The following is a 25,921-nucleotide window of genomic DNA, read 5'->3' on the forward strand; positions in this document are numbered from 1 at the left end:
ACTGTGGTATTTCAGGAGGTCATGGACTATGCCAATCCCAGCGCTCTGGACAGACCACTGGCATAGTGGGTCAAGCAAACAAACACTTTCATGTAGAATTCTGGATCTGCCACTTAACATGTGACCTTGGAAAAGTAACTCAATGTTTTTAACTCTGTAAAAACCTACTTCATGAGGTTGACAGGACAACTAGAACTAAGATACAGGATGCGGCAAAAGCAGGTTCACAGCTGTTATGGAAAATATACCACACTTAATAAACAGTAATACAATAATAAACTCTTGCGTTTGGCATACTCCCAACTGTAAACTTACTTTTGCCCCACCTGGTATATACAGACACTTTCACAGGATCTGCCGTATGCTAACAATTGCACAGTACTTACTGTGGGCCAGCAATTTTTATAACATTCTCTAAGACAACTCCATGAAGGAACTATCACCAGCCCCACTGTACACACAGCAGCACTGATGCTCTGAAGGGGTAAGTAACTTGCTGAAGGTCACACAGCTGATAAGCTGTGGAGCCAAGACCTGAACCCCATCAGTCTGTCTCCAAACTCCATGCTCATAACCACACACGCCACACTAATTCTCAGTACCCCGTACTACCTCTGGCATACAAATACTTAGTATAACTGAAATTTCTAGAAAGAAATTTCACTGGTTACTCATTTTTTTCTGCCTCTACACCATTCGTGTGCAATGCACAACACACTCCCGTCCGTACCATCAGTGACTTTCATCTGGAAAAGGTGTTACCAGAATCACCAGAGAATCGCAGGATATACAGCACATGTGACTGGAAACAGCACACCACTATGAAAGGTGTGTTTTCCCCACCGCTTAGATTAAGAATCCCTGATTTACACAGTTTCAATACTGTGTAAGTTTCACCTGTATCTCAAGTATCTTTAGCTATGAGAATGAATAATACACACACTCATATAAAGATATATGAACAAGAATTTTCAAAACAATAGTTTTCGGGAACTGCCAAGCAGGCAACTAAATGGATCTTCCCCACCCTGACAGAACTACCAATAAGAAATTCAAGTTCCAAAACACTGGACAATGAGGAAATGTGTGTGACAAAAAGGGCTCAGACATGAACATCGAAGGGCAGTGAGGTAAAAGGTATACTTGATACTCACCTTCCTCCCATTTTGCCTCCATAGCCACCTCGGTCTCCTCCATAGTTGCCACCACTCCTGTCTCCTCCGTAGCCTCCACTTCGGTCTCCACCATAACCACCGCCACCACCACGGTCTCCTCCATAGCCCCCTCCACTTCGATCTCCACCATAGCCTCCTCGGTCCCCGCCATAGCCTCCTCGATCTCCTCCATAGCCTCCTCGGTCCCCACCATAACCTCCTCGGTCTCCTCCATAGCCACCTCCTCGGTCTCCTCCATAGCCACCTCCTCGGTCCCCGCCATAACCTCCTCGGTCCCCACCATAGCCTCCTCGGTCCCCACCATAACCTCCTCGGTCCCCACCATAACCTCCTCTGTCTCCTCCATAGCCACCTCCTCGGTCTCCTCCATAGCCACCTCCTCGGTCTCCTCCATAACCACCCCCACTTCTGTCTCCTCCATAACCACCCCCACTTCTGTCTCCACCATAGCCACCTCGGTCTCCACCTCTGCCCCCACGACCTCTGTAGCCCCTCTCTCCACCGTAGCCTCTTCCCCTGAAATCTGCAAGATAGAAAATGCAAACCAATGAGGTCAGCAAAATAACAGTAAAGTTTCCCTAATGCTTGTTCGAAAATAAATACTGTGTAGATGCTATTAAAAGGCTGACCCCAAAAGCTAACCTACCTCCTCCAGAGGGACGAGAATCCTCTGGTCTAGGCTCATTGCACTGATTGCAAGAATTCCTCCGAGCAAAGTTCATATTTCCACATGACCTGAGAAAACAGGAAAATAAAGATGCTCCTCAAAAGCTTCCAATGAATTCAGAACCCCCCTTGCGCCTTCCGACCTCAATCCTAACTTCTCCTCCCACCGAAGTAAATGGGATACTTACGGATTAGGGCAAACCCAGTCCCCACTTTTGGGGTCTCCACCTCTCCCCTGAAAGCCTCCACGGCCTCTATATCCTCCACGGCCTGGGGGATACAGGGGAGAAAAGAAACAAGTATCAGCAGCAGACGTAAACAAAGCAGAGAAAAAGCACCAGATGGAAGAACTAAGAGCATGAGCCTACCATGAACTGGCCGACACCCCCCTTATGGCAGGCCTCTCTGATTCTTTGACTTGGGGCTTTACAGAATAAATGCAAGAAATGTGGAAAAGACCCCAGACACACTTTACAATGCCAGTAACGCACTAAAAACTTTTCTATAATACCTTCCTCAGTTTAACTCTATCAGAAAACTTATAAACTGGTCAGACTGGGTACCTAATCAGGTATCGTAATGATCGCCTACTGACCCCCAAGTGAGTACCAGACTGCTCTCCAGTCTTCCAAAGGATCTTTAGAACCTTCTCCCACTACTCTCTTAGGTACTGTGGCACCTTATTTACCTAATCTATTTAATACCCTCTCACCATACCGTAGAAGGAAAAACAAAAAAGGAGAGAAAGAGGTAGCATCGAGTTCACACTGCAGGGACAGGACAGGCTCAAATCCTCACCCTTTGTACAATATCCGGGCCGGTAAGCAACAAGTATCTTACCTCGTCGCCCACCTCCACTTCCACCTCCTCTCATAAATTCAGGTCTTCTGGTGGCAAAGGACACTTTAATGATGTTGCCATGAAATTCTTTCCCTAAAAAAAGGGAAATGATTTTGAAGAAAAGCTACACCAGCCCTGGCTGGGTTGTTCAATTGGTTGGAGCGTCATCCCGTAAGCCAAAGGTCATGGGTTTGATCCCTGGTCAGGGAGGATACAAGCAACTGGCTGCCATCACTCACATGGATGTTTCTCTCCCTCCCCCTCTAAAATCAATGAGCATACCCTGGGGTGAGAATTTAAAAAGGGAAAGAAATGCTACTCCCTATCTCCACTTCTCAACAAAAATGTTAAACCGTGTTGAGTATTTTTAATTTCAGAGGAGTAAGTGGCACGTCCTCACACAAACTCAAACATAATAGTGTTCCCAAAGAGCCAAGGCAACGGCAAGGTGATGGGGTTGACGGTCAGTACAAAAAAGGACATGGGCTAAGGACACAGAAGGTCTCACGATCTCATCTTGGAAGAAGTAAAAATATGAAATTATGTTTTGGAAAACACAGGTGAATTTATAGTAACATAGGGAAAGGACTCCGTTAAAACGTTAAGTGAGAAGAACGTGAAGTCCAAGTGAAGGGGCTGTGTGGTCACTTCCTGGATGCCAGCAGCACTCAACACAGCTGACCGACGCGCAGACTGCAGAACGCAGACTCGCTCCTTCACTACTTGACGAAGACGGCGAGGGGACTGTAACAACGAAGAAGCTGGGAACTGTATGGAGGTCTCTGGGGCAGAACCCCACAGAAGCAGAGTTACAGAACACGATTAACGGAACACATGCTGATGGTAATGGCACAACTAACTTCTCAAAATTCCTGACAAGGATGGCAAGAAAAATGAAGGACGCAGACAGTGAAGCAATGAGAGAAGCACTCCAGGAGTCTGATAAGAGCTGAGGGCCACATCAGTGCAGCAGAGCTTTGCCATGTGACAACAAGCCTTGGACAGACGGTAACAGATGAAGCGGTTGACAACATGATCCAGGAAGCAGATATTGAAGGTGATGGTCAAGTAAACTATGAAGAGTTTGTACAAATGATGACAGCAAAGTAAAAACACTGTACAGAATGTATTAAATTTCCTGTACAATTGTTTATTTGCCTTTTCTTTGTTTGTAATTTATATGTAAAAGGTTTCCCTTATTGTTGAAAATATGCATGTATAGCAATTAGGACTTCCTTCCTCCATGTTTTCTTGCCTAATCTTACTGTCACTGTCCTGAAACCTTACTTTAGAAAGCTGATCAAGTAATGTGCTGCACGTGGCTTACTCTGGATACATGCCAGCCCCTCCGCACACCTAGACTTAGATGGAGTTGAACAAATGAGGGAATGCTGGGGTTATGCCTTTTTAAAAAGAGCTTCTTCTAGAACTGGCGGCACATGGCTGTTGGGGGTGTGGAGCTGTGACTGTGTGGATATGGACAGTGTGCAGTGTGCACTTCAGAGCTGCCCCACTGCGAAACGGTGGTGTCACCCAGGCACTCTAGCAGAGGCTTCCTGCACTGCTGGTCCTGTCCCAGAGACATTTTCTTTCATTGTTACTGGCTTTTAAAACTCTGCTTAGCCACTTAAATAAAAATCTGCTTATGACACAATTTGCCTCAAGTCCATTTCAAGTTGTATTATTTATTTTCCAATAAAAAAATTTTCCCCACCAAAAGAACATGGGACAAAAACTACATTTGGAATGTAATGATAAAACTATTTTTTAAAAAGTTTTAAAAACTGGAAGTTAATAAAAATATTTTCAGTGGTTATCTCTGAATAGAGACTATGATTGTTTTAACTCCTTTCTTCTATTTTCTCAATCTTTCTCATTTTCAGGGATGAAAAAATCTTACTATTTTTTCTGTGTATTAACTCTGCATTTGAAAGAAAAATTAATCTAAATGTAAAGAGAATACAGGGGTGGCGAGGCCAATCCTCTACACCAGATCAGGGTGGCCTGAAGCACAAGTCATGACATAAGGAAACAGTGTAGACAAAAACAAGAAGAGAGCTCATCTCATTTCTCAAGGTAGTAAAAGCTCTGGCCTGGATCCTTAATAAAATTCGCTATGAAATTAAACATGAAAATAACCACTGTCTGCCAAAATGTATTTTAACTTCGAGACTAGAAAACATTTATCCAAAAAGCATGCTGAAATGATATGAATGAAATGTACCATCAAACCAGTCAATGGCTGCCTTAGCTGAAGGAGGGTCATCAAATGACACTGTTGCCTCTCCTTTTGGCTTCCCCGTGTCCTTGTCTGTGTACAGATTTATCATTGGTTTTCCAGTCTTCTTGTTTGTCTGAGGAATAGACAAGCTGGTGTTAGCATTTTAAGAAAAAGTCATCAAGAACCATATAATTTATTGTTTTAAAGAAATTCACATATCCATGCTACAAAATACTATGTACCTTTTATTAAAAAGAAAAGCACCCTGAGACACATTAAGTGAAAATGATACATAGTATACACTGTGGTATCTATGTATAATTCCATTAAACATACAAATTAAACGAATAATGCTTTATGTAAATATACACCTTATAACACAGAAAAGGCCAGAAAGCATGCCTACTGAGTGAATCAACAGGTTACCACTAACACTGCACACTAGATCAGGCTGGGATGGGAGTGGAAGACAAGGGAGAATGTTTACCTAATCAGAACTAGGAATTTTTCACATATTTCATCGTGTAATTAACTTCCCAAGAAGAGGGTGAAAAAATGAGTAATTCCACAGACATTAAAACAAGACAACTGTCAACTGATTTCAGGTAAATAAAACACAACAATCTACTAACGCTGCTCTGAATGATGCTTTCTAGTTGAAGAGATGAAAAATATTGGGTCAGCCAAAATATCCATTACATTTTTCCTGTAAAATAAAAGACATATTTTTCATCTTTACCAAATTTTATTGATTTGAATATTTTGAGTACGTAGGCCATCTCCCGCTATTGGCTTCTGGTAGGTAGAGGCCACGGGTGCTGCTAAACATCTTCCAATGCATAAGACAGCTGCACAGCAAAGAATTATTTTGCCAAAATGTCAATAGTATCAAGAAACTTTGCAAACCACTTTTGACACATTTGATCAATCACAGCACCTTTTGCATACACTGCGCAAATCTTTTTTTGCATTTCAGTTGCATTTTTACCTTTCTTGAAATAATAAATCATAACACTAAAAAAACATTGCTTATTTTCTTCCATCTTCGATATTAAAATGGCGGCACAAAAACTCACCTTTTTCAGTAAGTTTTTTTAATGCACACTGATATGATAGCTGTCATAATATAATCTAATGAAAATATTTTGAATGAAGTTAAAGACAACTAAGCACTACTAGAGCCACTGTAGGGAAAAAACTAAATAAACTTTTTGGCCAACCCAATATTTGCATGAAACAAATAGTGCACAAGACACTTAAGTAAACAATAAAATTATGAAATAAAGCATTATATACTAAGCTAATATATATCACAAATATAGAATATCAAAACAAAAAGTAGTAACAACTTGAGTTTGCCTATAATTTTATTTCAGAATCTATAAAATATTCTCACAATCTCATGTGGTCTCACAATTAATTGTAGGAGCTAGTCAGAGACTGTTTTTACAACCCCACAATTGAAAGCTAAAGCTGTAAAAAAGTTATGGAAAGGTAAATACAATCAAGGAATAAAATCATCATGTATTTAGCAAATGCCTAGAGACAAACCTTACTAGAATATAGGCTTATTATGTAACCTATACCTATTAACCAGAGTATGTTAATAATTATGAGACTTTTGACCTGGCTGGTGTAGTTCAGTGGATTGAGCGCGGGCCTGCGAACCAAAGGATTGCAGTTCAATTCCCAGTCAGGGCACATGCCTGGGTTGCAGGCAAGTTCCCAACACAGGACACATTGAGAGGCAACCATACATTGATATTTCCCTTTCTCCTTCCCTTCCCCTCTAAAGATAAATAAAATCTTTAAAAAAATTATTATGAGACTCTAAACATAAGCCATACTTTTCACTCACCTTGATAATTCCGATCTGTTTAAAGAACTCCCCCACTTGATCTGTAGACACACCCTCCCCAAGTCCTTGCACAAAGATTGTGTTGTTATCTGAATTATCAGATTCTGAATCTAAGGAAAAAAAATTATGGTTAATTTTACAAATTCCTTGATTTAACTACATCCTGCTTAATAATCAACAATAATTTTTTGTCCAATATTCAACGGTTTCTATGACCAAAAAAAGAACCAATATAAGACAAATCTTATGTACATATGCAAAATGGTCACAATAGTTATTTGGTCAATTCTTACAACTAAATTTAAGATAAAGTGGATCAAGTCCACATTGTAAAATACACAAGGGAGATCTTATACACCTCACTCTTCAGATCAGATACAGAACTCAAATTCATGAAGAGATGTAGGGTTATAAATTAGCACTCGTTTCTTTAGAGAGCTTTCATTCTTTATGGGTAATCAATACTTTTAAGACTCTCTAGAAGACAAGTCCCCAAATCTGACACTTTGGACTTCCAAGCAAGCCAAGCAAAACTGGTGGTCTCCCTGCTCACTGCAACAGCGCTGTAACGCCAGCGGGAAGGGGCACCTGGACACACACCTTACCTTCTATGCACCCTTTTGGATTAGTACAACAAAGTAAGAAAGATGTAAAAAACTCAGTCCATCAAGGGATAATTCAGAAATTGCCTTCCATATAGAATACTTTGGCATCTTAATAAAAACAAAAGTTCTGATTTCAATATATATTAATCTCTAAATCGTAACTTTTCAAAAAGCTCCATGTAGCCTTGACTTTCATTTAAAAATAAAAGCTATGCCCTGGCTGGTGTGGTTCAGCCGATTGAGCACTGGCCTAGGAACAGAAGGATCACTGGTTCAATTCCCAGTCAGGACGCATGCCTGTGTTGAGGGGCCAGATCCCCGGTAGGGGGCGTGTGAGTGGCGACCACACCTTGAAGTTTCTGTCCCTCTTCCTCCCCTCTGTCTAAAAAATAAATATAAAAATAAAAAATTAAATAAATAAAGTAAAAATAAAAGCCACATGAAATTAGTGACTTCCGCCCAGAGTAAGACAATTCTCTAATGTATATGAACCCAGGTTCCTTAGGCCCACTATGGAGACTACCAATCCAATGTAGGACTTTCTTAAAGCTTTTCTACTTCTAATTCCTCAATAATACAAATCCTCTCAAATCTGATTTGCGGTGATTAAATAAATAACACTAATTAGTAGTAAAAAATCGAACATTTCTTCACAAAAGAAAACGCAGAACAGGGGAAATGCAAACGCAACGATCCTGCCCGGGAACGTCCCGCGCACCCCCCTCTGGCAGGTCTCTAGAGCTAGAGCTCCCAGTCCTGGCAGCACTATCACAGCAAACCTTCCTCCTGGACTAACTCCTCCAAACACACACTTTTCTCCCTGAAAAAACGGAAAACTAGCATTCTCTTATTAGCAAAGTTACAAACTACCATAAATCTTACCAGCATCTGGTCTGGGGCCATAATCCCTGTGACCTAAGATGGAAAAAAAGAAAAAGAAAAAGAAATCTATTTAAGACAACACATTAGAAATCATTATAAAACATTAATAATAACCAAGGCAAGAAAAGTCAGTACTTCCAAAATCCTCGAAAGTCAACCATCACAGATTTACAAAGTAAATATATAAATTAAATTTTATAAAAAGTTTAAGAAATCAAGATGAATGTCAGTATTTCCTTAAACTTGTCCCAAACAACACCTGCCACTTTGGCATTATGCTATATCACTTCTGTTAAGCTCTGGTTGTGAAGGCTTATTGGAAAACCCTAACAATTTAAAAACACCATGTCAGCTACCTTTATTAAAACAACGTACTGTCAAAATCCAGTGGGTCTTATTCATTGGTCACCACAGACTCTTTCATGCAAATTCACTGTGTAGAAATCCATTGGACTAAGATCGACTATGGCTTTTTAATGTTTTCTTTGATATATATACACATATATATATAAAATCTTTTTTTAAAGCACACAACACATACCAGCCTCAACAGAGTAAGTAAGAAAGGGCTTAGACTGCATCTGCAAGATATTGGTGGCTTTTAGATTTATATAGCATTTCCACTGAAACATTTTGGGATACTCAGCACTTACCACCAAAATTTTTGAAGCCACCGCGGTCACCACCACTGCAGAGGAAAAATTGAAGAAATGATTTCTTCCTTAAGTCTCTAATGTGCTGAGCCCTGGGCTCAGTCTACACTTAACTGTCACAAGTAGAGCACCCAGGAAAACTTTCCAGTCAATTCCATTTCATAGACTTCAAAATGTTGTTTTCACCTAAGTGTTTTCCCAATGAGCTCTTTCCACATGGATGCCTTTGCAAGTGTATTACAGAACACATCTAATATACTTATTTTAAAGTCTTTCCAGCCCCAAGCGAAAGGGATACTACTCAAATCATAAATTAAAATTAGAGGCATAGCATGAAGAATGCTAGAGAAAACACCCTTTCCAAGGAGGTATTTTTTAAAATATGAAAAAAAGAAAAAAACCAGAACGATATAAAGCAAGGCTAAGATTTAGACAGCAGAATAGGAGGTAAAAAAACTGAGTACTGTGTTCTACTGTGACACCAAATAGTGGGTTTTATGCGACGTAGAGGAAAAAATGAGGTACAAATGTGAAAGTAAACCTGAATAAAAGCAGTCTTAAAAACTGCAAATCATTCTGAAAGCTGGTAAAACGAGTACTAAAAAAAAGCTCAACTTAAAACCGCTCTCCTGTCCCATCCCCACCATAATGTACTAGATCTCTTCCCAGCAAAGCTACTGAGGTTCATGTTGTCAAATGTCCTAACACCAGTCAGTAGACCATGCCAGAGACAGAATGCAATCCACTCCAATACTGCAGCTTCCCACAGGATCACTTATTTGGCAAACTTCCACTGTCAGATAAAAGTTAATGGTCCTTGTGTGCAGTTTTACATAAGAAATCTAAGATTTCTCTTATCGAGAAACTCTTTAAAAACCCATGCATTGAAAACTTGTTTCTCTTGACTGAATAAAGTAATCCTCTAAGATTCAAGTGCTGAAATGGAAATAAAAGCACCTGAAGTTTTCAGATGGTGAGATCTAATCTACTACTATAACCCAATAAACTAGTCCAATATACTCATGTCTCTCCACTGCTCAGATGCCTTAGTGGGGATACCCATGCCCTCTAGGTGGCTTTTCTAAGTCACCCCAAGAAAAGCCACTCTGACTAAATAAGCAAGTATCCTTCCTTTATCATTAGTCTTTTCTACTAACTTAATGTAAAAAAATTCCACCTTGCAATCAGCATAGATATGGATACATTATTAATGCATCTTAATTTGCTATTTATTTTGTTTGATTTTTCAGGAAGCCTAAAAAGGGGAATGAATAAAGCTATTTCAAGGCTATGCAGACAATAAGACACTCAGGTCCTTCATATACATACAGTTTTCTATTGAGTCTCTTAAGACCTGTCTTCCAGAACAGTACCCAAGCCCTCCCTAAACTTCTAAATGACCTGTATATCCTACTTAACTCTTTGAGAAAGGGAAGCCAGAAGAGTTCTTGAGATGAAACTGCTAAAAATCTTATTATTAGAAACCAAAATATCTCAGCTGTGAACATCTAATAATCAAAGATGATCACTGGAATTCCAAAAAATGCTGAGAAAAGAACCAGTGAAAATATTTAGTTCACATTCCTACATAAGGAAGTTCAAGTCCTCAGGATAAACTAGATTTTTTAAAAGAAAATGTCTACAAGTTAAGTGCTAAAAGAAATACCTCTTAATTATTCTGCTGTCATCTTAACTGAGTACCATATTGTTTAACTGGCCAAAAGGTAGAGAAAACATGCGATTTCATACATGAGCTAATTCATACAATTTCTATTCTGGCCAGCAGTATCATTTTTGTACAATTTTTAAAAAGAACATATCAATGCAAAATAAAAGGGATATAAAACCAATGACATTTGAATAGGTTTATAATTCCCTATTCCTTCATATAGTGACATTTTAACATAAGTCATCTTTACTAAACATTTCCTTTGAAAATACAGCAGCTGAAGAGTTCTACACAACAGCCATAAATATGAAAACACCTAGTATATTTGCAAAAGTACTGATCTTCAAACTGAGAGAATCAGGGTATAGTCTTAACTATCACTAATCAATCTTGAAAATCTGGATGAGTTGTTATTTCTCCCCAGGCTTCAGATTCCTCCTTCACCAAATAAGGGTCTCTATCCCTGCTACTCAAAGGGCCATCAAGGAACAGCAGGATAAGTGAGCCTGGAAATGTCTCAGAAAAGCACGATTTTGGGCCTCACTCCAGACCTACTGAATCAAAATCTGCATTTTAATGAGATCCCCAATAAACTCATATGTATGTTAAAACTTGAGAAACACTGATCTAGATCATCTAGATTCCATATGATGCTTTCTTCCAAGTTCAAATGTATCAATCATTTTTCTCTCTATTAGAAAATTTTGTATTTATTAGTTATATTATAATCCCTTATTAGGAAACTTATAATAAATACAATAAAAAACCCTGAAGTATTACTCACTATTAAATAATTAATAGAAGATAGGCCTATGATTAAGAATCTTTCTTGCAAACCTGCAGTCAAGTTACAGGTCCCTTTTCCATACACTAAGTTAAGGCCTCAACAGTAAAGTAAGACATGAATACATGTGAACATCTATGAATCAAAATGTCTCAGTAATAAATGTTTTCCTCCCAGAAAAAAAAGCAAACTTGTATGCATACAGAATTCCTGATGAAAGAACATTTTAAGGTGAAGTAGTAGAGGTATTTACTACAGTAGAGTCACAAGCATACTCAAATTTATAGCTAAGTGCCCCCTACATAAGCAAACCAACAAAATATTCTTGACTCAGCTGCAAAAATGGTTGCCAAAGTTCAAAATCACCATGACCAGCTGGTCCTAGGATAGAGCTGAGGGGTCTGTCACTGTTACACTACATATTTACAGAAGACGGGTTTAGCTTCAGATGCTTGTCAAGAGGAAAAAAGTTCTTTGACAGCATCTCTATTCCCAACCATTAATTTCAAAAAATTTTAAATATATTTATTCAAGGACTAAAACTACCAAGAAGGAAGAGAGCAATGTGTCATCTTTATTACCAGGAAATTCTTTATCTAGAGAAAAAAAGGGATTTGGCTGAAAGTTAAAAAAAATTAGTTTAAAAAGTAAATCTGTGCCATGCTTAAGTTTTCATACTAGTAAACCCAAAATACAATTTGGGGGTACAAAGAACACTAACATTAATTCCAAACAGAAATGATTCTATGGATTTGAATACCATTCTCAAGGTAGCTGTTTTTTGTTTCATCTCTTCCCATGTCATATATGTGTGGTTAAAAAGGTTTTCTGGATTCAGCATTTACCAACATTTCAGGAGGCCAAGAATCTACAGATCCAGAGCTGCACTGTCCAATACATTATTCACTAGTCATGTGTGGTTGTTGACCATTGAAATGTGGATAGTCTAAATTAAGATGTACTCTAAATGTAAAATACAACATGAATTTCAAAGTCTTACAATGAAAAAAAAGACTGTACGAGCCCTGGCTGGTGTGGCTCAGTGGACTGAGTGCCAGCCTGTGAACTGAAAGGATGCTGGTCCAATCCCAGGTCAGGGCACAGGCCTGGGTTGCAGGCCAGATCCTCCAATTGGGGGCACATGAGAGGTAACCAATGTTTCTTTCTGGCATTGAGATTTCTCTCCCTCTCCCCCCTCCCTTTCCCATCTCTCTAAAAATAACTAAATAAAATCTTAAGGGAAAAAAAAGCTAAGAATAATATTAATTTTCTTAAAAAGAATGTATGCTATTTTTTATCCTGATTCCTTAATAAATATTTTGGATATAATAGATTAAATAAAATACATTATTAAAATTAATTTCACCTACTTTTCCACTTTAACTAGAAAATTTAAAATAACACTTGCAGCTTACATTTGTAACACACATTATATTTCTACTGAGCAGCACTGTTCTGGACGATCGCCAGAATAGAACATAGGCACCTTTTTAAGGGAGCTCATCAAAAACCCTTTTAAGAAAATGGGCCCTGGCAAGGGTGGCTGAGCGGACTGAGTGCTGGCCTGCAAACCAAAGGGTCTCTGGTTGCAGGCCAGGTCCCCGGTGGGAGGCGTGTAAGAGGCAACCACACATTGATGTTTCTCTCCCTCTCCCTCCCTTCCTCCTTCTGTAAAAATAAAATCTTTAAAAAAAACACTCAAAATTCAATGTAACTTTGAGATATTAAAGCCTGAAACAGTTATTTAACTTGATGACATACTAATAATGAAAAAACAATTATCTATTAAGTTCTGGCAATTTTGAAATGCATTTCTCACAACATTGATATTAAAAACAGAATTTATGGCCTTACGATTTCTAGTGCACTAAGAGGTTATTAGTGATCAATTTTCAACGACAATTAGAAATTCAGCCCTGACTGGTGTGGCTCGGTGAATTGAGCACCGGCCTGTAAATCAAAGGGTCACCAGTTCAATTCCCAGTCAGGCACATCCCTGGGTTGCCAGCCAGGTCAGGTACCCCAGTAAGGGGTACTGGGGAGGCAACCACTCATTGATGTTTCTCTCCCTCTTTTTCTCGCTCCCTCCCCCTGTCTAAAATAAATAAATAAAAACCTTTAAGAAGAAAGAAAAGAAATCCAATTTTTTTGCTACAACTGCTTTTTCCAAGAAAAACATTGTTGCCTACAATCCCTATAACCTTCACATTTCTCTTCCAGTTTCTGGAAACTGACAGTTTCCTCTTCATCTGAATTCCTCCTACAGGCAAGAAGCACTCACACAACCTGAGTCTAAGAGTGTTTCATCCTTTACCACATCCTAACCTTGCCCCCTTCTTTTTCAAATATAAAACCAACTAATGCCAGATAGTCTTCACATGGCCCCAAAAGAATCATATTTTCAACCTTGCTATTTTTAACTAAGGTGAATAGAAACACAAATATGAGTGTTAGTGAAGACTAACAAAAAGAGATTTGGGTCTTCCGGTACTTAAAACATAAACCACCTGGGACAAAGATGCTAAAACTGGGCATTTGCATTTAATTTCAAAATATTTTACCCCTATAAATAAGCTTTAAAAAGCACATCTTTGAGCAAGATATTGTAACACATGAAAAAACATACGAAATTCAAATTTCAGTTACCCATAAATGCAGTTTTATTGGCACACAACCCTGTGTATTCATTTATATACTGTCTATGGCTGCTTTGATGCTACAGTACAAGGGAAGAGTTGAGTAGTTGCAACAGGAACTGTCTGACTTGCAAAATCTAAATTGTTTACTATGGGGCCTTTCACATAAAGAGTCTGCCAACCCAATACAGAGCAATTATCATAATCCATATGGGTTTCTATTTATTAGTGGAGGGGAGTTGCCTCAGATAGTCAGCAATAGGGCAAGGGCCCTCCTCCATCCCTACCCTGACCTGAACAAGATGGCATTTTGACCTAATTCATATATAGTGGGCTCCTGCATAAGATTTTGTTTAAAGAGGCTCCAAGGCTACATAAAAAGATATGAAAATTTAAAAAAATTAATCATGATTCAGTATGTGGACCAAAACTTATACTGAAATATGTTGCCAAAGAGGTTAAGAAATAGCACTTCCAGGTTGGCTGTGATATGGACCTTTGCTCCTTTATCAGGAGAATCACTCAAAAATCCTTTCAACTCACGGATACTACAATGAATCATCTCTCAAAGATGAAAATATATACTTAAAGAGTTTCCTTTTACCACTCTGACATGGTCATAGTTTAATAATCTATAGGATATCATTATAACTTCCTTATCACAAAAATTAAACCTATGATATACTATAAAATGTACAGCATTCCAAGGCAGCCAATGACCCAAAACATACTAACTGGAAAATTAAACGTGCCTGCTGTCTCTCCTGTTTGGGATTCTTTTTGAGGCAGCAGGGAGGCTCTTAGGGAAGCACCATGTCACTTAACATTGTTCCTTTACATGAACATGAGAGCAGACTGCTCTTTGACAATGAAGAGGCACATTATATACTTGTTTTACCTTCGTACACTTACTTTGGCTATCAATAAAGGCTTTTAATGTTCGAGTCTTACAAAATTTTATCAATTATGTTTAGACACTAGTTTTGCCATAATATCAAAGCAATGTACACCAAACACAGAAAAGTGGGAGTCAGTGGGATCAAATTCCCGGCCCACTTGAAGAAATAACTGTTGTACGTAACCCCTGTTTGTCAGGTCACCACAGGGGGCAGACACTCAACTCAATCTCTGAAGAGCAAGAGTGAACTGGAGCTGATGTGTATTAAGTGTCCGTGAACAGGCCGAACAGGCCGCTGACAATTTCAATGCCCAAGGAATACAAATTATCTTTGAAGCCTGTGCACTTTGCACACAAATTTGCCCCAGCAAACCTCATCTGAGGACAAGTGACAACTTTTCATTCTTGTTTGTAGGACCAAAGTGCTAAATTTAGATAAGTTTAAAAGTAATTTTAAATCCAGCTTTCATAAAGAATGCCATAGTAAACATTGAACCTGGTAACACTAGCAATGGAGATAGAAAAGCTGTATTAGTTATTCCTTTTCCACAGCTTAGTCTAGACAAAATACACAATGGTATGTGATTTCGCACTTACTATTTCACTATTTTATTAATGTAAGAAGAGGGACAAAATGGTTTGGTCACACTAAATCGTCCTCTTTTTGCCAACCACACCTCCATCCCATTGCCTCCTACTACCTTCCCTTCCCAAGGGGATTCAAACTAAGGAAAAGCCTCTCTGCCCTCCATGTACAATTAACTTACCTTTTATTTTCTTTACAAACAAAACACTTGGATTTCCAGAGTTATCTTTTAAAGAAGTTTAGATACTAAAGCTCTGGCAGAAAAAATGTAGTTAAATCGTTTAACCACAAACATAGTAGGGGACTCTGTTCCACTGATGTTTAATGTACATCATATAAACTGCCAACATAAACCTATTTTGAGGTAATTTACGTAACATCTTAAGACTGAACATAAATTTTGAATTTCTGCCCTCTTCTCTACAATATAATCCCTTTAAAGCCTCTTAACTACATTAAATGCTGGAAGTAAACCAGCTAAGCAACAACCAAAAAAAAAAAAACAGACAGAGACAAGAAATGTAGACATCTATACCCAAACACTTACCTTGATCCTGTCATAGGACCTCTTCCATCCTTGTCATATCCCCCACGCCCTCTACCTCCTCCCTGTGACCCGCCATATCCTCTATTATCTTCTCCATACCTACTCACATCACGACGGTCATCTGTGAAAGAGAAAATAACATGCACACAAGTAAATAACCACTGTGATTTCTGACACAGACTTCCCATAACATTCTTAAATGGCTCTTTAGGGCACACATCACATTCTTTGGAAAATGGCAATGTGCAGAGAACTCAAATGCAAGTTGTCATAAAACCGACTGGAATTAAATCTTTCTGGGAAGCTCTGGCAGGGTAGCTCAGTTGATTAGAGCATTGTCCCAATACACCAAGATTGTGAGTTCTTGTCCCAGTCAAGGCACATGGAAGAAGCAACCAATGAATGCATCAATAAGCAGAACAAATCATTGTTTCTCTCTCCCTCTAAACACCAATAAATAAAATAATAGTAATAATAAAATATTTCCTTGAACAACCAATATTTAAAACAATGTGTTTGGAAATCATATCTGTTAAATACCACTTGGCTAAAGTTAGACAGCAAAATGGTGATGGTGACGCAGAATAGTTTGAGTTGAAGTACATTAGGTACAGAACCCTAACAAATTAGACAAAGATCATAACCCAAATCTGAAAAGTCATTACTTTACTTTTAAAGATTTTTTAAAAAGATGTTATTTATTTTTTAGACAGAGGGGAAGGGAGGGAGAAAGAGAGGGAAAGAAACACCAACGTGTGGTTGTCTCTCACACACCTCCCCTACCGGGGGACCTGGCCCACAACCCAGGCATTAGCCCTGACTGGGAATCAAACTGGCGACCCTTTGGTTCTCAGGCTGGCACTCAATCCACTGAGCCATACCAGCCAGGGCTGAAAAGTTATTACTTTCTTCACCTCAAAAATATTCAACTGCAAATTAAGTATGGACAAGAAATGACTAGATTTTCAAATTGAGAGTGATATATTCACTGAAAAGGATATTCAGTGAATGAGCTTCCACTTTTATTCATTCACTTACTCATTCATTCAATTATTCAACAAATACTTATTGAACGCTTACTATGAACCAAGCCTACACTATGCAAAAGTATAAAACTGAGTAAGACAAGACCTTTGTCCTTACTTAGCAAGGGCAGATTCCTAGATTATCAGTGGCACACACACAGTGCTATAAGAAAGCAAGAGGAAGGAATGACCGGTCCTCCTCTGAGGTTAGAGAAGGCTAACACAGAATTATAATTTCCCCAAATCAAATACATTACCACCACCAAAAGAACTGGTAGCAGAAGCATGTGCCAAAAGATCAAAGTTGTCTGAGACAACAAAGGAAATTCACTTATCAGCCATCAAGTCATGTCACCATTTGGGAATCTCCAAAAAGTTCAGAAACAGAAATCTAATAAACTAGTTTTGATAACTGTACAACCATATGTTTAAGGTCACTCCAAATTTTTATAGTTGAAATCCTATCTGGACCTTTTAATCCAAAATTCAATATATAATTAATTCTGTAAGTGGGGACAGTCGGTATATCTTACCTTGTGTGTGGTGGCTGTAATTTTCCCTTTGTGAATGGTAGGACTGCTGGTTTTGATTATATGAATCATGCTGCTGATCATAATTTGGCTGATCATCATAACCCTGATGTTGATCATAGCCTGACTGCTGGTCATATGAATTTTGTTGACCATAGTTTGACTGGTCATATGAAGGCGCTCTTCCACCTTGGCTAAACAGAAACCAAAATTTGAGAGATTTTTATAGAAGGATTATGTTCACTGTAGCATGTTGACTGCAAATGATATAAAAGACCCGACCAGCTAGACTTCAACCATATTCACCATTATTTTCAGGTGGAAATCACTTAGTTCTTTTACCTATGAAATCTTCTTATCAACAATGGAATGCCCTTCAAACATAATTTTACTATCATTGAAGAGGTGCCACATTGTGAAAAAAAAAACATATGCAAATATATCAGTGAAGAAAAATAAAAATAAAGATCACTATGGTTTTTACATCTCCTTCTATTGAAAAATAAAAGGTGCCATGAAGTACAGTAAAATATTTGATTCTTTAACAAACATGCCACAAGTACTATGTCCTTTTAATAGTTACACTGAAAGGCTTATATCACTTAACTCTAATGTTATCTCATAATTTTTAGACTATACTTTCTTATAATTATCTTTAGAACCTACAGTACATTTTTAATAACAAATATTTACTTAGAAGCACTCAGAATGTCAACAAAACAGCTGCATCTATTTTTGCAATTACAGAATGATACTCAGTCAACAGAATAACAATTGTTTCTTATAAACTGCATCAGAGACAACTGCAGATGAAAACCACCTCCCCATGAATAACTAATCTGGGCTCTGCACCAACAGGAGCCTCCTGCCAATTCCCACGCCAATGCGCAGCCCCCACACTAATCAGGTAAGGTTAGTGGTTATTGAAAATACCACCAGGACAGAGCTAAAGACACACTCAGTAGTGTGTTAACTATTGAAAAAGACACTGCACGATTTAAAAACACATCTCATATAGGCTTACATTTGTTTTTTTCTTTAAAAGGAGTGAGTTGTGCACAGGAGGGTTAAATGCTTTATAGACAAGAAAAATAATTGCACTAAAACCAACTTATTCATCATCATCATCTTCTTCTTCTTCACCTTCCAATACATCCTTTTAAGCATCTTCAATGATGAGAAATTTTAAAAAACAGTATTTACTCAGGGGTTCAGGGGGTTTTGGTCTGCTGAGTGCAAAAAAAGGAATTTGCTTTGTGATGTCATTTTTTAATCTGAAAAGAAGCCTAATTACCCAATAATAAGATCATTTTTTTTAAAGATTCTATTTATTTTTTTAAGAGAGAGGGGAAGTGAAAGAAAGGGAGAGAAACATCAATGTGCGGTTGCCTCTTGTGCGTCCCCTACTGAGGACCTGGCCCACAACCCAGGCATGTGTCCTGACTAGGAATCCAACCAGCAACGTTTTAGTTCACAGGCCAGCACTCAATCCACTGAGCTACACCAGCCGGGGCAAGATTGCTTTCTTGTTATCTCTGGCAATTCAGAAAAAATAATTCTAAGTAAGTTCTGAGAAATATGACAATTACCTGTTTTCAGAATGGGAATGTTAAAAGGAACACTTAATTGGATTTGAGTTCTAATGTTCACTTTTTACTTTTAGTTTTTTAAAGATTTTATTTGTTCATTTTTAGAGAGAGGTTGCGAGGGAGAAAGAGAGGGAGAGAAACATCACTGTCCAAGAGATACATCAATGGGTTGCCATTCACACACCCCCAACTGGGGACCTGGCCCACAACCCAGGCAGGTGCCCTGACCTTTCAGTCCACAGGCCAGCACTCAAACCACTTGAGCCACACCAGCCAGGGCTCTACCGCTCACTTTTGTGCAAAGTCTCATAACTTAATAGTCACATCTTATTCCCAACTTCCTACCCAAAGCATACCACATCAATAGTCGGAAACCTAGCAATTCACTTTTAAAATGCTGTCAAATCAAATCTAACATTTCTCTTTGGACTACATTTATTATGTCCCACTTCCAAAAATGTTATCCTTATACAACAGTTCTTAAATTTAAAACTAACCGTCTGGGCTTGAAGAGTTCTTCATTCTAATGTAACATACTTCCTGGATATTATTCTCCCTACATTTGTACTCACTCTACTTTCAAAGGGCTCTCATATATATTAGATAATTGAGCTCACAAACCTTTTCCTGTTGCTTTTATTTGAATTTCACTTAGAATAATTTTCTTCGCTGCAAAAGAGAAAATACTACTGGCCTTAGTTTTTCCTTCATTTTTTTTCCTTCATTTTTTATCTGCAGAACCTGACAAGCTATGTAATATTAACTTCTCTTCTATAAAATAAATAATTACTGATATTGACTCAAAGTGGTGTTTAAGGATCAATTAAATTAGAATACACAAAAGCATTTTACAAAATGTAAAACACAATAAAAAAATAGTAAACTGCTATTATTAAAATTAGTAATAAGAACAGGCTCCTCAAATCTAAAGATTAAAAAACTGTAACACTTGTAAATTTGCTCATAAATATTCACATATCTATATTAATAAAAATATATTTTTGGGTATCTGAAATATGAGGATAGATTTTGGTATATTTTTCTTTAATATTTTTGTTTCTGAAAAGGCAGTACATTAAAATGGTGAAAAAATAAAACAGAGCCCTGGCTGGTATGGCTCAGGTGATTGAGCACCAGCCTGCAAACCAAAAAGTCACCAGTTCGATCATGGTCAGGGCACATGCCTGCACTACAGGCCAGGTCCCAGCTGGAGGTATGTTAAGAGGCAGCCTACGAATGTTTCTCTCACATTGCAGTGTTTCTGTCCCTTTCTTCCTCCCTTCCCCCCTCTCTAAAAATAAGTAAAATCTTTTTTTAAAAATGAAATAGAAATAAAAGCAATGAAAAGTCTCCTTTTATAAGTTAAGATTTTATTTAATCTCAAGTATAAAGGAGAGATTCAAATTTTTCCTTTTCAACATTTAAATCACATGCACTAATTTACAGCTAAACAATAATTTTACAAATAACGCGTCATATGTATCAAATGACAATGTCGACAGTTTCCACATTTCTCATAACACAAAACTGAAATTCACAAAACTTTTCTGAAAAAAATGTTTAAAGTTAGGAGTCTGTTGGTGAAACCTGTTTCATACGCCAAATATTATTTCCACTGCCCAACACAATCTCAGTACTTGCACTGTTTCCTTACCCTCCTGATGATGATTCCGTGTTTTGCTGTCCCTGGTTATTATAAGATTGCTGGCCATATGAGCTCTGCTTTTGATTCTCATAACCACCGTAGGATTGTGAATAACCTGAAGATTGGATGGATATACCACTTAGAAAGAGTGCTGATGTTTTAAATTTGTAAAGTAGAAAATTAACAAACCAGTCCAACCTGATTGGTTTTGTCCATAACTGGAGTAGCCACCATAGTTCTGTCCATATGAGGAATCAGTACTTTGCCCATAGCCAGAATAGCTCTGAAATTTAGGTAAATACAAGTTTCATCACCTACTTAAGATAACAGTAACTATTTAAGGACACAATTTATATTTTAACCTACTTGTGGTGCTTGTCCATAACCTTGATTGCCTTGATTTCCATAGGAAGAATAACTGTAAAAAAAAAAAAAAAAAAGTGCTACTTGAAAGAAATTTGCTAGCCTTTTTAACAGCTTAAAGAACTCTATCTTCATTTTCAATTTTCAATTCCAATACAAGCTTCCTTCTGAGAAACTGTCAGTATGCCTGTCTCAACTCTAAATTGAAAGGGGATGACCAAAGACTCGTAAAGACATAAATGAAGTTACTCCCAGGCTGTTTGGACACCAAACACCAGATATTTTGCTTTGAAAATCTCCCCCAAATAAACAAAACTCCACCAGAGCTAGAAAATCCAGAAGAGAATTTTGCTTGGGGGTGGAGGAGGGAACAGACAATAAGGCAGGAAGGACTCGTAACAAATTATCTGATACAAAAAAATGAAAAGCTTCAGTTAGTGCTTTAATCAACTTAGCTATGTTTTGACATATTAATTTCTTCCTACCATTTGCCTCAAATCTGCCTTCAACTTCCTAGACAAAGCATAGGGTGGCACTAAAAGTTTAATTTTTGTGCCTCAGTGATTAGAGATATGTTTATCTTCAGATTACTATCATAAAATGAAATTACTTTGAACACAGCCTGGCATATAGTTTGATTGAATAAATGTAACTTCCTCAGATCTGAAGTATCTTTAATTTTATAGCATGTTAGCTTGGACAAGTCAGAAACAAGCTTTCTGAATATATGCCAAAGAAAAATAAAACATTTGCTAGAAAATCTTTTTATCACTTTAGAGTTATCAAGTGTTAAAACTATACTTTCAGGGATCATTTCTATAGTTCATTACTAGTGCTAACAGAATTTAACTTTACAAAATCTATTTCACTGAATAAACATTTGCTAGTTGCCTACTATGAAATTAGCACTATCTTATAAGAATGAAAAAGTCAAATCAATTTTCATGAACTGAATCTTGAGATGCTATTCTGAATGTCTCACATTGAACTGCAAACCTTTACAGTACAAGTTGAAGGTTGTGTTCTGGTAAGCAAGAGAACCCTACTGCATGTAAACATTCACATAAAAAACACTTTTTTCTTTTTATTGTGAGCATGATAAGAAGTCTTTAAACAATACTAAACATTTCTATTATATAGCTTCTAGAAAATCTGCTCCCAAAAAATGTATTAGCATATTATATACAATTCAAAAAGATACTTTTTCTTTCTAAGAACCTCTTATAATTCAAGTGCTTAAATCTTTTTAATAATCGTTTCTTTTCAAAATTTTTTCAAAGAAAACAATCTATAGTACCTGTGAAATTTGTTTTAATCTCTAGGGGCATCTATATTTACTAATGCAAAGTCTTTTAAAAAAAGGAAGGAACGTTTTACACTGCCTATTTAGAGAGGCTGACTCTGTCCATTTGCCGAGCTAATGTTTAACTCTTTAAAACATCCAGATACCAAATCTCAAGTGGGAAGTCCGGACTCAATTCATCCTTTTTTCTCAGTTCTACTCTTTCACGGTATTATTAAGATGTATGTATACTTTACCTTTGCTGCTCACCCCCAGACTGACCGTAACTTCCAGAATCTAAAACACATAAAAAGAATTTTAAATCTGATTTAAAATTATGCTTCCCTGAAAGGCTGATTTTAGATCTTATAGATGAAATGTGGTAAGAAAATGTCATAAAAAGTAACTACGAAAAGAAAAACTAGGTTAAAGATACTGTACGAGGAGAAATCTATACAAATAGTATCTGCTGTTTACAGTAATGATTGATGTCTTTGAAAACTACTATACAAATGTATCCTGATGGTCACAAGAACCAAGTCAACAAACAAGAAATAATCAGTGAAAAAGCCATCCTTTTAAGAAAAAAACCTAAAGCTCAAGCTGTATTATCTTTACATACAAAAGGACATATTAAAACTAACCAGGACGGAAAAAGGGAAAGACACTCAGGCAAGATCAATCTCAGGATGATTACACGTACTTCCACATCCTCCCCAGCACGCCACAGCTCCCAAAAACACTTGGGAAGACTTGGTAAAAGCAGCTGCTGGTTAAATAAAATTTTACCAAGCTTTCAGGGTCTTGGCCAAATGATACACCAACTCAACAATATCTACTTCAAGCTTCCTTTTTAGCAATGAAACCTTACCAAGGCAGGCACAAATTGAGTAGTATGTCAAATTTAAAAATTCTCTCAATACATGTTACATTAAAAACTTTTGAGTAGGCTCTATCCCTTAGGGTTCTACTCAGAATCGAATGAAGGACCTAAGTTTATTAGTGATGAATAAGAATAACATACAATGTCTAACCACAATGCTGTACACTGGACCTGAATACAAAGTAATGTTGACCATAAAATGTAATTAAAATATAATTTTATAAAAAAGAGTATTACATGAAATACTTTCAGCTGCAAAAAATTGACTCAGCTCAGTGGATTGGGCATCGTCCTGCAGAGGGAAGAGTTGCCGGCAGATTCCAGGGCCAGGCACATGCCTGCATTGTGGGCTCAATCCCCAGTCAGGGCACACAGGAGAGGCAACCAGTCGATGTTCCTTTCTCACATCGATGTTTCTCTCCTTCTCTTTCTCCCTCCCTTCCCGTCTCTAAAAATAAATAAAATCTAAAACATCTAAGAGTCTCAAACTGCTGACCATTAGGCCCAACCTCGTCCAATTTGAAATAAAACTATTTGTTGTTTGACACTTCTGAAAACAACAAAAATTCTAATCAAATCAGTGACTTTTCCACTCAATTCAAAATGACGATGGATTTATTTATAGTTCACCAAATAAATATAGGAAAAGGATATATAGAACCTAACTGGACCATAGTGATTAGATGTGTGAGGGAAAAAGTTAACTTCAACCAAATTGGAAACTGAAAGATTCTTAAGGGGGTGGGGAACTGGGATAATGTGAATAAAACCTAAGATACTATGGGAATGCACGACTAGGTTAAACTACATCCAAAGGCATAAATATGGGTTCTCCCAGACACAACAGTGGCGTTCAAGATCTCAGTATGTATCCCTCTGGCTCAAGGAAAATTACAAAAGTATACGACACATAAGTCATGTGACCCTGGCTGGACTCTCTGTAACCGTCACTTCAACCCTCAAATTATCCATCTGACTTAAAAACTGCAAACACAGAAATCAGCATACTGAGCAATAAGGTTGACCTTTAGTATACATACTTGAGGAAGTACAGATGTTTTCATTCATCAGAGGAATCAGTTTGTAAATATTTAGGGCATTTCAAACTATTCATTATGAGTTCTTGACACTTGAGTCTTGTGTCTGGACCTATGAATTACTTACAAGTGCTTTTATTTCCAAGGGCTTAAGAGTTTTGATTCTTTGCTGCTGTCTTCTAACTATATTCCATTGCAGCCAAAAATGGTATTTTCTATATTATTCCTCGTATTTATCAGGATTTGCTTTTTTGCTTTTCCTTCTTGATAAGTATTTTACTTGCATGAATGTCCCTGTGAGTTTTAAAAGTACTGTGTACTTTCTGTTAAATGATGCTTGTTAGTTCTATCATTCACATTCTTACTGATATTTGGTCTACCCGATCTAGTGATTAAACAGAGATGCATATTTAATAAAAATGCATTTGACTAGAAATGTGGTGGGTTTTTTTGTTTGTTTGCTTTCTGTACTTTGAGGCTGTAATATTAGGCACATAGAGATTTATACCTTCCTGGTAAATTTCCTTTTAACATTGATAACATAAAAACTATCATTTAAAATGCCCACACTTTATTCTGATAACATAATCTTCCTTTTGGTTTTTTACCCGGTTAATCTTTTTCAATCTCTATACTTGGAACATTTCTTGTTTTAGGCATACCATTTCTGAACAGCATATACCTAGATTTTTCCCCAAGGTGAAAATCTTTTGTCTTTAAATTGTTTCTATACATTTACCATTGTTGCTTGTTTACTGATTTCTACCCACCAATACCTGACTTTCTACTTATCAGGGTTGGTTTTATTATTCCCTTTAAACTACTTTCCTGACTTCTTTTGAATTTTAACTTTTTCCTTTTACTGCTTCCTAAGTGATATTCAATTTCTGTTCTTAGTAAGTCACCATCCATAATTTAATTATGTTCAATTTCTAACATGCATTCTCGACAAAACTCAAAATGATTGTCAACCTCTACCAGAATCTTAGTAACAATGCCCATCACAGCCTTCACCTATTATCTTGCTCCACTTTTTTCCCCGTCCTTTTGCTTCGATCTTTTTTTTTTTTTTAATCCTGACCCAATGATATGTTTATTGATTTGAGAGGGGGAAGGCAGGGGAGAGAGGAGGTAGGACACTTGACAAGTCAAACAGCAACCTAAGTCCCTGCCCTGACTGGGAACTGAATTCACGTCCTTTCAGTGCACAGAACCACACTCCAACCCAGCCACTGGCCAGGGTGCTTCCATGCTTTTTGAAACTCTAAGTGTAATCATTTTCATCTTCAATATTTTGCTTTTTATTTCCTGTGTTTGCTTTCCCTACATTTTGTGTTTTTGTTTTGTATTCTATTCCTCCAGTCCAGATTTAACTTATTAGTTCTCTCAGCAAAACCTGAAAGTGGCAGTCTGTCTTTTTAGGTAAAAATTTCAAGATCAATGGTTACTTTTCCTCTAAATTCCAATGATCATTTCGTTATTTTCCAGTTTCTTAAAACTTTTAACTCTATCATACCAGTTCCCTATTTCCTCTAGTGGGTCTGTTA

At 37.4% G+C, this 25,921-nt stretch overlaps 1 protein-coding gene and 1 pseudogene across 1 annotated transcript in view; one reads left to right on the forward strand and one right to left on the reverse strand.

Moving 5' to 3' along the window:
- The window catches only part of TAF15 (TATA-box binding protein associated factor 15), a 29,673-nt gene that overhangs the window by 598 nt on the left and 3,154 nt on the right, over positions 1 to 25,921 (reverse strand). The window contains exons 2-15 of the mRNA XM_037167232.2: positions 22,712 to 22,751; positions 21,176 to 21,227; positions 21,008 to 21,092; positions 20,819 to 20,924; positions 17,579 to 17,769; positions 16,021 to 16,141; positions 8,901 to 8,935; positions 8,248 to 8,280; positions 6,761 to 6,870; positions 4,906 to 5,035; positions 2,682 to 2,774; positions 2,030 to 2,111; positions 1,822 to 1,910; positions 1,155 to 1,698 (exon numbers count right to left, since the gene is read on the reverse strand). Coding sequence (XP_037023127.2) covers positions 1,155 to 1,698; positions 1,822 to 1,910; positions 2,030 to 2,111; positions 2,682 to 2,774; positions 4,906 to 5,035; positions 6,761 to 6,870; positions 8,248 to 8,280; positions 8,901 to 8,935; positions 16,021 to 16,141; positions 17,579 to 17,769; positions 20,819 to 20,924; positions 21,008 to 21,092; positions 21,176 to 21,227; positions 22,712 to 22,751 — 1,711 coding nt within the window. The remainder of the gene's footprint in view (positions 1 to 1,154; positions 1,699 to 1,821; positions 1,911 to 2,029; positions 2,112 to 2,681; positions 2,775 to 4,905; positions 5,036 to 6,760; positions 6,871 to 8,247; positions 8,281 to 8,900; positions 8,936 to 16,020; positions 16,142 to 17,578; positions 17,770 to 20,818; positions 20,925 to 21,007; positions 21,093 to 21,175; positions 21,228 to 22,711; positions 22,752 to 25,921) is intronic.
- On the forward strand, positions 3,133 to 3,791 carry LOC119065273 (calmodulin-like; annotated as a pseudogene).

This window comes from Artibeus jamaicensis, unplaced genomic scaffold, assembly GCF_021234435.1.
Source record: "Artibeus jamaicensis isolate MK-2021 breed Jamaican fruit bat unplaced genomic scaffold, CSHL_Jam_final contig_2259, whole genome shotgun sequence".
NCBI classification, from domain to species: domain Eukaryota; kingdom Metazoa; phylum Chordata; class Mammalia; order Chiroptera; family Phyllostomidae; genus Artibeus; species Artibeus jamaicensis.